The sequence below is a fragment of the Pseudorca crassidens genome, chromosome 3 (assembly GCF_039906515.1).
Source record: "Pseudorca crassidens isolate mPseCra1 chromosome 3, mPseCra1.hap1, whole genome shotgun sequence".
NCBI classification, from domain to species: Eukaryota; Metazoa; Chordata; class Mammalia; order Artiodactyla; family Delphinidae; genus Pseudorca; species Pseudorca crassidens.
Window position 1 is genome coordinate 78,502,761 of NC_090298.1, and position 18,590 is coordinate 78,521,350.

General features: G+C 35.6%; 1 protein-coding gene across 1 annotated transcript in view; it reads left to right on the forward strand.

Moving 5' to 3' along the window:
- Positions 1-18,590, forward strand: part of LNPEP (leucyl and cystinyl aminopeptidase) — a 105,942-nt gene that overhangs the window by 45,313 nt on the left and 42,039 nt on the right. Inside the window, exons 3-8 of the mRNA XM_067731305.1 lie at positions 2,183-2,321; positions 3,651-3,782; positions 13,320-13,440; positions 14,129-14,283; positions 15,935-16,048; positions 17,644-17,778. Coding sequence (XP_067587406.1) covers positions 2,183-2,321; positions 3,651-3,782; positions 13,320-13,440; positions 14,129-14,283; positions 15,935-16,048; positions 17,644-17,778 — 796 coding nt within the window. The remainder of the gene's footprint in view (positions 1-2,182; positions 2,322-3,650; positions 3,783-13,319; positions 13,441-14,128; positions 14,284-15,934; positions 16,049-17,643; positions 17,779-18,590) is intronic.

The following is an 18,590-nucleotide window of genomic DNA, read 5'->3' on the forward strand; positions in this document are numbered from 1 at the left end:
TTCATGTGCACTTTCCTGAGTTCCAGTAGTAATGGCAGCCCATATTTACTTGAGAACTGAAGTGCTAGAAACTGTTGCAAGCATTTTATATGTTTAGTCTTTTATCTTGTCAAACTCACTAAGAGGTGGAAATTATATTTTATTCACTTTACAGATGAGGAAGCAGAGCCACATGAAGTAATTCATTCAGCATCTTATGGCTAGCAAGTAGCAGAGGGGAACTCAAACCCAAAGTCATTTTAACTACAAAGACCACATTCTTAACCACTGTGGTGCACCAGCTTCCTTAGTTTTCACCTCTTTACCCATTGTTATCACCAGTGCGTAGAATTCTCTTACTGACCCTCAGCTAATTCATAACTGTCTTCAGTGCTCCTGGAGGTGGTGCTCAAACTGCAACTAGTATTTCTGAAGGCAAATGCAGTCACTAATGAAAGAACAAGCTTTGAGGTATTCAGCTTAGATAGAATAGCTTATAAGTATCATCAAGCAGCAGCCTTTTCAAAGGGGCTTCTATGTAAGATAGTTCTTATTGCATCTCTTTTAATAATAATTTAAGATCTTATTTGTCTTAGAACATTATAATCCAGTTTTTATCCAAAATGATGGTCCAAGTAGACTCTCATATGAATAGTAAAGATGTCATCAAACTTTATACCTTGGTCCCCTGTGGCCCTCCTCCAAAATCTTCAGTTAACTGGGTAAGAATTTGGGAGTTGGGTGAAGAAATGGAATGTTCGAAACATATTTTTAAATTGTTTCACATATGTTGATTGCTGTCGTTCTTGCAGTTTACCCTAACAAACAGTTATTTGGGCAAATCCTTACTAGGACAGAAGCACAGTAATTCTAAGCATGAAGGAAGAGTTATGACTATCCAGCATTTATAATAGACATCTGTGTAGGAATTTATGGCATACAAGTGGTTGTTACTATGAATAGTCTTATTCGATTCTAGCAAAAACCCTAAATGTTTGGTAGGGGATCCTACCTTGACCCTAGTTTAACAAATAAGGAAATGAGATGTAGATCACTGATTTGCTGAAGTCATATGGCTGGTAAGTTGCAGAGTTTGGGTCTTCTGACTCTAAATCTTACACTCTTTTCTACTTGCCTTTTTTTTTTTTTTTAACATCTTTATTGGAGTATAATTGCTTTACATTGTTGTGTTAGTTGCTGCTGTATAACAAAGTGAATCAGCTATACGTATACATACATCCCCATATCCCCTCCCTCTTGCGTCTCCCTCCCACCCTCCCTACCCCACCCCTCTAGGTGGACTAAGTCCTAAGCAAGCGAGGCAATCATGTCCACAGTGGTGGTTATCTATGTACCATATTGACTGGTAGCTGATATGTGCACACCAGGGCCACACTTGTCCTGATTCCTTATGACCATGTTTGTATGATTTCCCAAATGCAGATCTATTTCATTCCTCTGCTTAACTAAAAATCTGCATTTCTCCTCTTCTTATGCTTTTCTCCCAACCTTTAATTGAGGACTTATAGTTAAATTCTCAAGTGTTGTTGCTGTAGGAGAGGAGGAAAATTTTTGATTCGTTTTTGAAGAGAGTAAAGAACACCAGCATACTATAGGACACCTAGTTTTTTCAGTCCTCATGAAAGTGCAGGTTGTGAGTTTGAGGTTTAGTGTTATGAAGCCATCGTCTGTACAGAGAATAATGGCAATGGATGACAATCTTTTATAGTGATCTTTCATCAGAAACCTTTTTAAGACCTCAGTGGCCAGCTGTATCCTATCTTTGTGGCTTCATCTCCAGCCACGTTGGACACCCACCCCCAGTCCCTGAATATGCACTGCTCAGTCCTTCCTTGTGCTTCCTACTCTTTCTAGGCTGCACTATCTTCCTTTCTCTACCTTTTCAAATATTCGTCATTTTTAAAGGCCCTCTTCATATTTTATCACCAGTTTCCTTACAGTGTCTCTACCGCTAGGCAGATTTTTTTTCCTACCCTTTGTTTCCACTGCTTTGTTCGCACTATTAGGATGTGATTCCCAGCCTGATAACTTTCTACTGTATCACCTCTGCCTCTCCCAGTTGATTGAGAATCCTTTAATGTCTGGGCTTGTATGATATTTATCTTAGTATCCCTAGAACTTGGCAAGGTGCCTTGAATAGTAGGTACTCAATAACTATTGGATGGATTTGCATTTGTTTTAGGTACTTTGCAGCAACTCAGTTTGAACCCTTGGCAGCAAGATCTGCTTTTCCTTGTTTTGATGAACCAGCATTTAAAGCCACATTTATCATCAGGATCATAAGAGATGAGCAATACACTGCTTTATCAAATATGCCTAAGGTACTGTTCTGTTCCTTGAATGTAAAATCTTTGAGTGGGTCTCTTTGTTTTGAATACTTGAATTCTTCTTTGCCATACTGTTGAGAATGATTAAAATCATATACATTCTTATTCTTTCTTAAAATGCTTAAATAAAAGTAAAATATGTATTGGAATCAATTGGAAAGTCAGCCTGAGAAGCACTTGAGGAAAGAGAAAGACTGGATGTGGAAGGTATGGGCAGGAAATGTGAAGTCTGTGCTATTGTACTAAAGTTCTGCAAATATTAATACTGTGAACTGCTACTAAAGAGCACAGTGATATTTTCAAAGACGTGGTGAATTTGCTATTCTAAACAGTGATATTTGGTAGTGTTGAATCATGATTGACCTTGGTGTTCTACTGGTTACTGAGAAATCGAGAAGGTAACATGGAGGTTGAACAACAAGAACATGGACATCTTTCTTGGCTGTGGGCTCTGCATGGAAGTAGTGGGGGCGAAATCAGGCAGAACTGTTTTTATGCTGAACAGAACTTGGGGGGGGGGTCCTTTTGTTACACCTGAGAGCTGTGTGCAGCTGATAGCAACCTCTCAGAAGCCATGTGACTGGCGGGGAGGAGCAGCCACATCTCACAGACTATGAGTCAGCCCTTGAGTCAAGGAGAGGACATGGTCTGTCCTTCAAGAAGGACGTCACTTCAGCAGCTCTACTCTTAGCTGTACTCTTCACCTTAATCTTTCTCTAAGAGAGGTCAAATGCTTACTTGCCTAGTAACCCAAAATATATTTTAAATTCATGGTTGGAAAATCCTGGAAGGTTACCCGCCTTCCCTCATCTTGTGTGTACTGCAGACTTCTCTAGTGACTTATCACCTTTAATCCCACTAAGCCTTCTTGTGGTCATCAGCACGGTCCTTTACGAAGCCATTTCAGATCACTTGGCGGGATTAACCAGCTGTAGCTCATTCTTGTGTGAATGTATTTGTAGCAGTAGAATGGAGTACTCCTAGGTCATAAGGAAGGATTTTTGGTTTTGATGGTGTTTTAAAGGGGAGAAACAGAGCCACTGCTACTTACTGTTTCTAACTTACATTTATTTATTTAAAGCCATTGTTTGAGACTAGGAACTTCTTAAGGATTTTTACTGTACTCAGTATGTCCTCATGATGAAGGATGGTAGAACAGACTGAGACTGAGGGCCGTGTTGTTTGGAAACTTGTGCTGAGGGATTAAAATATGCCAGCATCTTCACTACTTATTTCCTATTTGAGTCTTCAGTTTCCCAGTTTATATGTCACTGTCATTTATTCTCACAGTTACAGAACTGTCATTTTCCCCATTGCTTGTAGAAGTCATCAGTCATTATGGAAGATGGACTTGTTCAGGATGAGTTTTCTGAGAGTGTGAAGATGAGCACTTACCTGGTTGCTTTCGTTGTGGGGGAGTTGAAGAATCTGAGTCAGGACATAAATGGAACTCTGGTATGTATGTTGTTGTGGTAATTGTCTTGAAAACCTGTATTCACAGGAGGTTGAGAGGAATCCTTTCATATCTGGTAACTGCTTTATGAAGGAAAACAATCTTTTGGTTCACAACTCTGACATTTTATACCAGCAGTGTTACTTTTTACTTAGTTGTTATTTACTGTTATTATTTGAATACCAAAAAAATCAATAATTTTTAAGTTCCTTTAAATTTTACTTTTATCAGAGAATTTCAGTAAGACAATATATGTATGAGAAAGCCTCTAGAACTGTGCTGTATAATATGAAAACACAGAAAGACAATTTAATTAAATCAAGAAACAGTACATGAACAAAATGAGATGTTTAACGGAAACATAGAAATCATAAAAAAAAAAAAGAACCAAACAGAAATTCTGGGTCTGAAAAATACAGTGAATGAAATGAAAAATGCAATACAGACCATCAGCAGCAGAATGGATCAAGCAAGAAAAAGAATTTGCGAGTTAGAAGACAGGAAATTTTATATTATCTGGTCAGGGAAGAACAAAGGAAAAAAGGATGAAAAAGAAGTGACAAAAGCCTACATGATTTGTGGGACACCACCAGAAGAAACAATTTGTGAATTATTGGAGTTTCAGAAGGAGAACGTAGGGAACAGGGGGCAGAAAGCTTACTTAAAAAAATAATTGCTGAGAACTTAGCAAATCTGGGGAGAAATTTGGATATCCAAGTTCATGAAGCTCATAGGTTACCAAACACACTCAGCTTAAAGAGGTCTTCTCCAAGACACGTTATAATAAAATGGTCAGAAGTCAAAGAGAATCTTAAAAGCAGCAAAAGAAAAGAAGCTTATAACTTATAAGGGAACTACCATAAATCTATCAGTGGATTTCTGAGAAGAAGCCTTAGAACACAAGAGAGAAGCAAATGATATATTCAGAGTGCTGAAAGGAAAAAACTGCCAACCAAAAATACTTTATCCAGCAAAGTTATCCTCAGAAATGAAGGAGTGAGAAAGACTTTTCCATACAAGAAAAAAAAGCTGAGAGAGCCCCTTACCCCTAGACCTGCCTTACAAGAATTGCTGAAAGGAGTGCTTCCAGCTGAATTGAAAGGACACTAGCTAGTAACATGAAAACATGAAAATGTACAACACACTGGAAAAGGTATTTATATAGTAAAATTCAGAATGTTCTAATAGTATAATGTGGTATATGCATTCTATGGGATGTATCAAAAGCAGTTCTAGGAGGGAACTTTAGAGTGATAAATGCCTACATTAAGAAAAAAGAAAGATCTCAAATAAACAACCTAACTTTACACCTCAAGGAACTAGAAGAAGAATAACAAACTGAGTCCGAAGTTAGCAGAAGGAAGGAAATAAGCAAAGATCGGAGCAGATAAATGAAATAGATACCAGAAAGAGAGTAGAAAAGATCAACAAAACGAAGAGCTGGATTTTTAGAAAGGTAAATGAAATTGACAAACCTTTAGCTAGACTAACTAGTGAAAAAAGAAGACTCAAAATCAGAAATGAAAGGAGACATTACAGCTGATACCACAGAAGTACAAAGGATCATAAGAGCCTACTGTGAATAACTATAGGCCAAGAAATTGGATAACCTACAAGAAATGAATAAACTCCTAGGAACATACAATCTACCAAGACTAAATCATGAAGACATAAAAAAATCTGAACAGATCAGTAATATAAAGAAAGATTGAATTAATAATCAAAAACATCCCAACAAAGAAAAGCCCAGGATCAGATCAGTTTCTCTGGTGAATTCTACCAAGCGTTAAAAAAAATCTGTAGATTCAATGCAATAGAATTCTAATGGCATTTTTCACAGAAATAGAAAAAAATAATCCTAAAATTTGTATGGAACCGCAGAGACCTCAAATAGCTAGAGCAATCTTGAGAAAAAAGAACAAAGTTGGAGGTATCACACTTCCTTGATTTCAAACTATACTACAGAGATAAAGTAATCAAAATCATATGCATAGTAATAAAAGAGTGTGGTACTGGCATAAAAGTAGACACAGACCAATAGAAAAGAATCAAGACCCCAAAAATAAACTCTGCAAAAATGGTCAACTAATATATGACAAGGGAGCCAAGAATACTCAGTGGGGAAAGGGTAGTCCCTTCAATAAATGGTGCTGGGAAAACTGGATCATCACATGCAGAAGAATGAAATTGGACCCTTATCTTTCACCACTCACAAAAATTAACTGGAAATGGATTAAAGACTTATATGTAGGATTTGAAAGTATAAAACTCCTAGAAGAAAACATAGAGAAAAAGCTCTTTGACATGGGTCTTGGCAACAATTTTTTGTATATGACACCAAAGCACATGCAACAAAAGCCAAAATCAACAAGTAGGAGAACCTCAAACTAAAAATTTCTGCACTGCAAAAGAAACAGTCAACAAAATTAAAAGGTAACCTGTGGAATGGAAGAACATAACAAATATCTGATAAGAGATTAATATTTAAAATATATAAGGAACTCATACAACTCAGTGGCAAAAAACCAAACAATCTGGTTAAAAAAGGGCAGAGGAACTGAATAGACATTTTTCCAAAGAAGACATGCAGATGACCAACAGATACATCAAAAGGTGCTCAATATCACTAATCAGAAGGAAAATGCAAATCAAAACCTCAGTGAGATACCACCTCACACCTGTTAGAATGACTGCCATCAAAAAGACATAAGTAACAAGTGTTGGTGAGAATGTGGAGAAAAGGGAACCTTTGTGCGCTATTAGTGGGAATGTAAATTGGTGTAGCCACTGTGGAAAACAATATGAGGGTTCCTCAAAAAATTAAAAATAGTACCATCATATGATCCAGCAATCCCACTTCTGGGTATATATCCACAGGATATACATCAAATCAGGATCTTAAAGAGGTCTGCACTTCCATGTTTGTTGCAGCATTACTAACAATAATATTATTATTCATAATAATAACTTAAGTGCGGATGAATGGATAAAGAAGATGTCGTCTGTGTATGTGTGTGTATATACACACACATACACACACACACACACACACACACACACACACAATGGAGTGTTATTCAGCCATGAGAAAGAAAGAAGGAAATCTTGCCATTTGGGACAACATATATGGACCTTGAGGGCATTATGCTAAGTGAAATAAGTCAGACAGACAAAGACTATATGACCTCACTTATGTGTGGAATCTAAAACTGAACTCATGGAAACAGTGGACTTGTGGTTGCCAGGGCCTGAGGGGTGGGGGAGATGGGGAGATGTTGGTCAAAGAGTCCAAACTTCCAGTTATAAATAAGTTCTGGGGAGCTAATGTACAGCATGGTGATTATAGTTAACACTGTATTATATATTTGAAAGTTGCAAAGAAAGTTGCTTAAATGTTCTCACCATGCAAAAGAAATGGTAGTTATATGAAGTGATGGAAGTGTTAACTCGTGCTACTGTGGTAAGCATTTCACAATATATAAGTGTATCTAATGAACATGTTGTATACCTTAAATTTACATAATATATGTTAATTATATCATTAAAGCTGCAAAAATTAATTAAATTTAAAATTCACTTCCTTAGTCTCAGTAGCCACATTTCTAGCATTCTTGTGGCTAGTGGCTACCTTATTGGATATCAAAGATATTGAATATTTCCATCAATGCAGAAAATTTTATTGGACAGCAGCAAATCTAGAATATTGTGCAGACTTAAAAGATAGCATAAAAATTTAGTTAGAAGAAAAACTCCAAGTTGTAAAAGTCATTTGAATGCACCTTTTGAAAAAGCAAGTCCTGATTGAATTTTCTTCATCTTAAAGAGAGAAGATTGTTTAAATGTCTGCTATGTCTGTAATTTGTCAAGATTGACCCTTTGTTCTAATTAGGCTCCTCTGCTTTTCTTCGTTGTTTGAATCTTCTGTAAATGATTGTTTGATTGGATTTTATGCCTTAATTTCACTGTAAAGACCTTAAAAAGCTAATATCTTCACATTACTAACAACATAGGAGAAAAGGGTCTTTTAAAGCTAAAAATGATTATTTTTCATGATAGAAATATGATGGAATTTTTTTTTCATATTTTTGATCCCCACCAGGGTATGTTTTCTACCCTTTGAACACATTCACTTGGATTTGGGCTTCCTTTCCAGACCAAAGAACTTTATTTTAATCACATTGTATTTGGATCTTATTATTTGCTAATTAAGAGGGGCATACTCCTTCTGTTAGAAAAGATTATCATGTCTACTCCATTAACTCTTAGAGAGAAGGGGTGAGGTAAGGATTATCTGGCTCTTCATAAGCAATAACACTGCCATATGACTTCATGCTCAAAGGATGGAGACCTGTTCGTGTTCAAGGGTAATGTGGACTACATTGAGTAAGTGCTCAATATCATTTACTCACCTTTGGGTTTAAAAGAGTTTTGGGCAAGTCTAAACCAAAGAGTTTTTCGGAGTCCTTTCGAAAGGATTTTAAGACTGGTTTAATTCTGAAAAAAATTCAATTAATCTCTCTTCAAGTTTTGCACCCCAAATTTAGCCCTTGATGCAGATGTTGCAGCCTTGATAAAACCTAAAAGGTTCAATCTTAAGTCAGGTTGCTTCTTCAAGAGCCAGCTGAGTACCACCCTCTCCTTGAAACTTTTCGTTCTTTCCCCAGCTGGGATTAATCATTCCCTCTCTGATATTTCATAGCACTTTAGTTACATCTCTGTTGTAGTTCTTATCACACTCTTTGATATAAAATCCCCAGCACTTTTTATTGTATCTCAAAATGTATGTAGTCTTGGCTTTTTATTTTCCCTCTCTTTCTCTCCCCCTCCCTCCCTCTCTCTCTCTTTCTTTCAACAGCTATGCTGGCTTCTTACTGCCTGTAGGATTACATTCAAACTCATAATTCTGTGATATTCAAGGCCCTCATAAATTCGGTTATATTTCCAGTTGCTCCAGTGGAATTCTTTCATCTAGTAAGGCTGAATTATTCACTGCTCAGATATATACCTCATATATTATATATATATATCTTATATATAACATATATATATAACATATAACATATATATAACATATATGTATAACATATATATATAACATATATGTATATATATTTTGTCCACAACAGTTGACCCTTGAAGAACATGAGTTTGAACTGCACAAGTCCACTTATTGCAGATTTTTTTCAATAGTAAATACTGCAGTACTACACGATCCATAGTTTGAATCCTTAGATGCGGAAGACTTGACTATAAGTTATACTCAGATTTTCAACTGCTCTAAGGGTTGTTGCCCCAACCCTGTCATTGTTCAAGGGTCAACTGGAAAGAGAGAGAGATTGAAAGAGAGAGAGGAGTTTCAAGTGACTTTTTTTGCTTTTTATTTACATGTATTAGGAAGCAACATGGTTAAACATGGACTCTGGCATCTACCTCGGTTCAAATCTCTCCTATACAGCTTTCTACCTATGTGCCCTTGGGCAGACTGCTCTGTAATTCTCTAAACCTCACCTTCCACAACTCTAATACTATATTGTCTATATTAGCCTGCTCTCTCAAGGATTAAGTTTTTTAAATTCCTGTAAAATCTTCGGTACCTGGCAGATAGTAATACACACACAGAGAAACTCCCTTGTATGTATGTAAACTCCCTTGTATATATAAATATAAATAACCTTTATCATTTTTAATGCGACCCAGTAGTAAATGTGTTTTGAAAAAATTACAAATAAACAACTGTTTTATTAACTTTCTCTTTTTATTAGGAAATGGGGGAGACTCTAGCATGTGTGGAGTTATACTCTGTGCAGGCAGTTGTCTTGAGCTCTCATTTATAAACATCTTTTTATTTTATAAACCAAATGAGAGGAAGGCATTAGCCTCATATTGCTAATGAAGAAACAGTGTACCAGAGAGGTTAAGTAATTGACCTAGATTACATAGCCAGTAAATGATAGTCAGAATTCACTGTCTACCACAATATACTGCTTCTTACAACAAATGACGTGATTTCTGTAGGTATGGTGATGAGAAATTCAGACATAGAGTCTAATAAAGGATTTTTGTTCCACTAAAATGTAATCTCTAGGGTATGTTCTATTTTGTAATATTTGACATTAGGCCTATTTCACAAGATTCAGGAATAAGGCAGTAGGGCTTTACTTATTAATGTCAGTCATAGTAAACAACTGAAAATGTCAAAGTTGACTGTGGATTATTAAACGTGGCCTGTTCAGTGATAAAGATTACTATGTTGTCAAAGACCTAAAGAAAGAGAGAACATTTGTTTTATCATTTCTGTCCATTATTCAATGTTCCTTAAACCTCTCTCTGCCTTCAGGAATGCCAGAATTACCTAGAAAATTCGAGGCTAGTTTTGAAATACACTTTATCAGTTTGTCTTGAGGTTTTTATTTTGTTGTTGCCATTACCTGATTTTGTTTTTACCATAGACAGGTCTAATTTATAGAATCAGAATCCATTGGTGGTTAGTCAGATGTGGACATCATATCTGTTTAACATCCAAACAGAACCTTCAACACTATTATCCATGTGAAGTTATAATTTTAATTTATTCTTATTTAGTCAGGAACATGACTTAGCTCCACAAACAACATTTCCTCAAGTATCCTTCCACCAACTAGGGACATTATACGTAATTTATATCATTCTCCTAAAGTCTCAAGTCCCATGTAATCAATTATTCTGGATAGACTTCATTCTGGTGAGGTTTTTTTGTTTTGGGGTTGTTTTATTTTTTTAAGGAATTTATGCTTTTTGTATGTTCAGCTGTCTGTTTAGGAAAGCTGGTGTTTTTCAGGAAACTTAGTATTGGAAGATTCCAACATTTTCTGTCTTCATAAATCTTGCAGGCTGTATTGTTGTTCTTTGTGGGGGATGAGGTTTGGTTCTGGTTTTGCTTTTATCTAGTTTTTGCTTCTTATTAAATTAAGGAGCAGAGTAAGTTAAACCTAACAAACCTGCTGTTCCTCAGTCTTAACTCTTTTCTCTGAGAGCTGACTAGGAGACTTTTTTGTGTCTTTTATAAATCTCTCAGTCTTAGCAAGAGATGTTGTAGGAAAAGTTTTAAGTTGTAAGGCCTGAGCACCAGTTGGCTTGCATTTAACAGTGTTTAGAGTGCTCTTACCAAGTGCAGGGTGCTGGTCAAAACTTCTTTGTTGAACTAGATTGCTTTCTTTGTTTATTTCTTACTGCTTCTGTTGCTCTTAAAACAAGCATGATAATAATGTAATGACCTGACAATTCATCTCTAGTGAGAAATCACAGCACATATTTTAAAGGAAGAGAAGTAGAAGGAAAGAGAAAATGCCAAACTACCTTTCTTCCTAGTCATTGTATTCCGGAAATGGGACTCAGTGGATCATTTGGTCAGATTTCAGTTCCATGTGAACTTCTTTTTTCTCCCTTTACTTTTCATCTAATGAAAGATGTTTTCACACATAGTGATGGGAGTGGCCAAATGGTGTGTTTGGGAGAAGGATGTTTGAGGAGGAACCTGGAGTATATGGGTGGTGTTTCTATTAGGACAGCATCTTCTAGATGGTTACATTGACTGGAACATAAAATATGTATGTGTGGAAAGAGCAGGCAGAAATAATAAAGACTGGTCTCAAATTCCAAGTGATCTTGGTACAGTCATTTATAATGGTAGTTAGATTTAAGAAGAATATGTCAGACTTTGTTGTGTGTGCTTGTGTGCTAACACTTTCACAGGGGGAATGATGCAGGAAGTGTGCATGGTCCTTTGGCAGGTGGTGACTGAATTCAATAAGCTGTGGTCACAGTCCTGTACCAAGGGCTGCAGATGTTCGAGTGCTGGGCTGGTGAAGTACACTTGGCCACATGATGTGATATTAAATTTCTTCCATAGTTACTTTAGAAAGTAACATATTGTATATGGGCTAACTGTAACTCCTAACACTTCATTGTTCCTGTCACTGTTGCCACAAATGCTCTCCTCATACATATTTTACCCCATTTCTGATGGGATTCTATTTGTAGTAATGATAATAACTACTATTTATTGAACACTTCTTTTGTGTCAGGCACTATTCTAAGTTCTATACATATTAGTTCATTTAATCCTGACAGTAACCCTGTGAGGATAGGAGCTACTTTTATCACCATTTTATAGATAAGGAGATTGAGGCTAACTAAGTTCACACAACTAGCAGAGATTTGAACCTGGCAGTCTCACTACAGAGCTTGTGTATTTATTTTGTTGTTTGTTTACTTAAAATTTTTTCTTTATATTTAATTTTTAATGCCATGTTACCTCCATGTTTTTGTGATTAATGCATATGTTCTATAGACTAAGGCCCCACATAAAGACAATTAAAGCTGAAATTATGACCTCTGAGAAATTGTTGACTGTTTTTCAGTGCTTTAATGAAAGACCAAAAATAATTTGGGGTTAGAGTTCACCAATGTATTTTTTCAAATGGTGAATTATTCAATAGGTCTCTATTTCCCACCTGTTGGGATCTTTGAGGTTTTTATCTTCTGCTGTGTCTTGTCCATATCCTACTTTCCCAAGTTGAGTACAGAGGGATTTTTTCTTTCAGTCAATTGAAAAACAATAAATATTGCTTTTTAAAACCTGTTGCTTTTAATGTAACTGCTTAAATTTTGCCTTTGATACTTACTGATAAGACATGTATAGTTAGTTACATCATATGTATTTAACTTATGCACTTAATCAGAAAAAGAGGGAAAGAATAACAATTTAAGTCATGTGGGCAAATGTTTTTTCCCTGGAGCATGCTCCCTGAAGTGATTGGGCAGTGTGGGCATGAATCCCAGTATCCGCTTACCTGGTTTTAGTTACCGTGTGCCACTCACTGAGTGTTTCACTCTGCTGGGTATGGTTGTTTTTGATACAACATGTTCCTTAAAAACGAGCCAACAACTGCAGGAAAAAAAAAAAGGAAGCAGTTCCAAGGCTTCCAAGAAAAACTGGCTGTGCCATACTTGCTGAAAGAGAATGTGTTGGTCTCTAATAGGTTTCCCCAGGGTAATTTCAACATTTCTGTCTTAGGTGTTTATGTTAGAACTAACGCCCTTGTAAGCTGTGACTTCTCTGTATTGAATGCCTGCTCGATGCCAGGCACTGTGATAGGTGCTGAAAAGATGAAAACTTAGTTTTGGCCTTCAAATAATTCACAGTTTGATAGCTCATAGACAGGGAAGGGCCATTGTAGGTAATGGAGAGGAAGAGAAGAGTATCATAAAATTAAACAGGCAGATGCTTATAAATTGCTATATGATATAAAATAGTTTATTTCGAATATCATGTTAACTTTAAACTTACTGATTGCTTTTTTTTTTTAACATTGTTGTATGTATGGAAATGACTTGCTAAATCCTATAGGGGTTAAAAGAACTATAAGCGAGAGTTGCTGTCCTGAAAAATCTCATATATCTTTATGTAGTTCTCAGGTATGCTAATCTTGACAGTGTTCACCTGAATATCATGCCATTTTAATTGTACCTGTCTTTACATCATACCTGTTACCTTTTAGGTTTCTATATATGCTGTCCCAGAAAAGATTGGTCAAGTTCACCATGCCTTGGAAACAACTGTGAAGCTTCTTGAGTTTTATCAAAACTACTTTGAAATTCAATACCCACTAAAGAAACTGGGTAAGAATCAAACAGTGCCTCTGATTTTCATTATCATTATAACCTAGATTTATGTTGCAAATGTTTTTTTCGGAAGAACTTTTGCCGAAGTTATTTTAAAGGAAAACCAAGAAACACTGTTAACTGTTTGCCTTCAAAATTGTTTGTATTTGTTAAGATTATTTAGATTCCATGGATGTATCTGAAAGTGGAGCTTAAAACACTTAGAAGTTTATGGGACTATTTCAGAGGTGCTGTGTAAGTGGGGATTTGCTTAGGGCTTAGTCTGGAGTTTGACTAGTTCTAATTTTCTAAGAAATTCCTAATTCAAATAATAATAGGAGTAATGAGAGCTCAGGAAAGCAAGAGCATTTCAGTGCTGTTCAGCATGGAGCTGGTTTTAGCTAGAAGAACGTTGGTCCTGCCTCTTGTCCTCCTTGCTCTGGGAACTTCTTCACTGTGAAGGAATTAGGTATCTTCTCTTGCTCAGGGACAGAGCAACAGTGACTCTACAGGGGGTTGGTCAGGTCTTCCTCGACTGACAGGTAGGTGATGAGCATACAGGGCTAGGAGGGTTCATTTCCTTAGGCGTATAAATGAATTCACTGCCTTCTGATTCAGTGATAGACCAATGGGTAAAATATTTTGATTTAATTAGGGAGTGCCTTAGATGGGGTAAAGTTGATAACTTCTTTCTTGTTATGTCCAGATTTGGTGGCTATTCCTGACTTTGAAGCAGGAGCAATGGAAAATTGGGGTTTGCTCACCTTCCGAGAAGAGACACTTCTGTATGATAATAATACTTCTTCAGTGGTGGATAAAAAGCTGGTTACTAAAATCATCGCTCATGAGCTGGCCCATCAGGTATCAGCAGCCAAGGCTGTTATATCTCACACCTGTGGTCTGTTTCATATCCTAGAGTTTTAGAATACATTTAGATGCTAATAATAATTCAGCTTTTTATTATAGCATTGCCTTCTTTCATAATAATATGATGCTTTTCAGACAAACTTAATTTTCGGATAAAAATGCTATTTAATGTTTTGTATAGGGTTTTACAGTTTATAAAGCATTTTCACATCCATTATCTCTCTTACTTTTCGTAACTTGGTGGGGAAGAAACCTTTTCCCTGAGTTGTACTCTTCTTCTTACAACTCTTGGACTGTAGTTGTCAGAACTAGATTTATTGTTTTGTCTCCTGCTAAAACTGGGTTCTTAGTTAATTCTGGAGAGGGAAGGTACTCTGTATGACATAGAGAAAAAGAAAGAAAATTATATGAGTACATGAACCTCCCTCTTTCTTCCCCAACACCTTGTCTCTCTTGTGCCCTCGATGAGGTGTTCATCAGGGTAGGGTATGGTACGGGGGTGTTGTGATGGTGGGAGCATGTGGAGGAAGAGTGGGACATGCTCTGGCAGTGGACAGCCTACCTCAGACACAGTCTGTAGCCCACCCTGCAGCCCTCGTGAGGGCTTCATGACATGCTGGCATATGAAGCGTATGCTTATTTACTGTTACAGTTTTAGGCATGTAGACAAGTTGTTTTTTGGGGGATCTGCTCTAGGTCTGTTATTCTGGGTCCGGCCATCACGCCTGGGGGAGTGTTTCTCATTTACTTCTTCTTTAGGACTTACAAGTCATCTTCCTCTGAAACAGGTTTTAAGATAATATCTTTGAAAAATATGCTTTTGTAATTCTCAAAGTTGTTTTGTTTCAGTACCTAGTAACCCTGTCATTTTGCTGATGGCTCAAGACAAGCCCTTGGCCACACTGACTAAATTGCACACCCTTTATTTCACTCTTTATTTACCACTCTTTATTTCAGGGATTTTGAGATGCATTTTTTTTAAGGGAGTCTCGTATCGTTTTTTTTCCTTCTTCTTACCACCTCATGGAAAAAGCCATTTAAAGTTCTTTCTGATTTCATTTATTTGTATGCATGCCAAATTTCTTACAGAATGTTATTTGAATTCTGTTTTGAATTATGTAAATACTGCCCTCAACTTGGGTGACTGAGGAGAAACCTGCAGTCCAGGCTCTCTGACTATAGGAACATCCCTCACATAGAAATTTATTTTTTAGTTGTCATGATGATTGTAAATACAATGGAAAATAATATTACTAACTTGACATTAGAAAGTAGCATTTCATTATCTAAGAAATCTTACTTTTAATGAGGTGACTCCTTTTTGTTTACCTAGTATATAACGTGTGTTAAATTGATAAATATGCTAATTGTCTTTCTTGCCTGTTTCATTTAAGGTAAAATGTTAAATTTTTTATTTTACTTTTAAAGTGAATTTATACAATTTATGCAATTCTACTTTTAAAGTAAATTTATATTACAAATATCATTTATTTGCAAGTCTTTAATTTGAATATAGTTTGTGTTAACTGTAATAAGTATATTTTTCAGTAATTGTAATCTGGTTATAGGTGATTAATCTGACAATTCAATTATTAGAAAATTCTTGAGAGTGTAAAGTTGGTTAGTCGTTTGTTTTTTCCCACAGTGGTTTGGTAATCTGGTAACAATACAGTGGTGGAACGATGTATGGCTAAATGAAGGTTTTGCTACTTTCATGGAGTATTTCTCTTTGGAAAAAATATTCGGAGAGCTCTCCAGTGTAAGTACACTATTTGTTAGGCCTGCTATGAATGCCAGAGGGAAAAATAGCCAAATCATATTCAACATGTATTTTCCATTCATTTGGAGTAATGAAAATGTTTCTAGAAAGATATGATAAAATTGACCTTTGTTATTGATCTCTATACTTGAGATTTGACAGTGAAAATTGTGCTTTTATTTACTGATGTATTTCAGGAAGCTGAAATTTTGTGAAATTATTTTACACTTTGTCATTAAGATGAACATTTTAAATTGCTTTGCTACATTTTATTTTAATAGATGTGGCCCTTCTGCTTGAAGGAATTTAGATAGAGTTGAAAAGCCTCTTTTTGCAAAACAAAACTGTTTATCCTATGTTATTAAAGAGAAAAAAATTAAGACATTTTGTAGCAATGCTGTCTCTCTGTTATCACTGTGATCTTTCTTACAACAGTGATACATAAGTTGATACAGACAAATAATTTGCTCTTTTTAGGTACAAACCATATTTACAAAGACATGGAACACCATTTTGTTACAGGGAGCATGATAATATTGTTACTATGTTCTTAGACTCTCTGGAGATGTTTCTTATCATTAGAGATATTTTGACACACTAGGTCATATATGACAGATATTGCCAAATAATTCAAGCAGTAGGTGGAAAAGTATAAAGACCCCTTTCAACTCTAAAGTTCTGTGACTTTCTATTAAACTTCCTGAATATATGATCAAAGGTTGCTTCAAAAAAGGAATACTCTCTGTAATGGCCTATGTGGGAAAAGAATTAAAAAAAAAAAAAGAGTGGATATATGTATGTGTGTAACTGATTCACTTTACTATACACCTGAAACTAATACAGCATTGTAAATCAACTATACTCCATTAAAAATCAAAAAAAAAGAGAATACTGTTAGAGCTTTCAATTTGAAATTTTTATGTAGGGCCTGTTCAAAAATTTCAGGTGGTAAAATGAACTCATTTTAAGCTAGAATATTAATAAGCAAGGTATTCTAAATCTGTGTATGCTACTTAATTAAGCAAAGAGATACACAGTTTCACCACTTGGTGGTGCCCAGAATGTTAAAAAACTTCTAATATACATTCTAGAGGAGCTCATCTACTGAGCTCTCAGACTTCTTGCTGTTTAAGAGTTACATTTTACTTCGAATGAACCTTAGTTAAGGGAAATGTATATTATCTTAACAGAAAAGCTGGATTATGTATGAGAAATCAGCTTAAGGAACAGTTCCTATTTTTTTTTATTTCAGATTTTATTTTACAAATATACACTAGCCATTTTTAAATATTCATTTTGAATATCTGGATTTAGCATTTGGTTGCTTTAGTAATAAATTCTCAGCTTATACTGTTGTTTAGGAAACACTGTTTTCCATGGGGCCAGGAGGTTATAATTCTACTTTCAAATTTAAGGAATATGCATAAATGTCACATTCTTCCTACATTTTCAAAAACTTATTTCTGACGTTTAGTGAAGCTAGTTAATTTTTTATAATGACCTTAAACAGTAATTAGTCTAATTCATATAAATAATTACTATACTTGCCTCTGTCTTTAATACATGGTTTCTTAATCTGTTTCATTTTTTGCTAGTATGAAGATTTCTTAGATGCTCGATTTAAAACCCTGAAGAAAGATTCCTTGAATTCATCTCATCCAATATCATCATTATCTGTTCAGTCTTCAGAACAGATTGAAGAAATGTTTGATTCTCTTTCCTATTTTAAGGTATTGCTATACACAAAAAGTACCTGGAGTAGGTTACAAATTAATTTCATATGTGAGCAAGCTGCTTGATTTAGATTATTTTAAAGATTAAATAGGTGTTATTTTCAGGTACACTGTTAAAACTTTAAGAGGTTTGCTTCTATGTAAATCTTGGTCTTAACTTTATATGGGTTTTTCTTTCTTTCTCTGTCTCTTGTTTTAAGTTCTCTAACTAGTATTTTGGGTAGTTAACCAGAACTTATAGTAATGTATTTTTTGAAGTAGGATCATTGTCCAGATTTGCAGGTAGAATATGTCCAGGGAAGGTTCTAAGCCCTTGGCTGTGTTATTCAGGATTGAGGTGTGTTCCAAAGTCAGAATTGCCAAAACAAGTAAGTAAAAGGAGATTTTTAAGAATTGAAGATTTGTTGTAGAATTAGAAACATAGACTCCAGGTTTGGGGGTGAAGCAAAAACAGAAACAGAGAAACCTGATTAGGATCATTGTAAGAGAACAGGATAGGGATATCAGTGCCACTCACATTTGTGTAGGGAGGGAGGGCTGAATGTTATAGCTTGTTGACCTCCTTAGTCTGGCTATCAGATTAAGATCAATAAATTGAATTCTTGTCCTGGACAGAGAGGAAGATATACAGAACATATGAGTTCATGTCATCAAGAAACTCAAAGTTTAGGTGGTAAGTACTTGTGAAGCAGTAAGAGGTAGTACGTGCTAATTGAATGGTACAGAGTATTTTTGCCTGGGATTATGGAGAGAAATTTTTTGGAGGAAAATGGAAATTGAGATGAATTAAATAATAGGAAGAATATAGG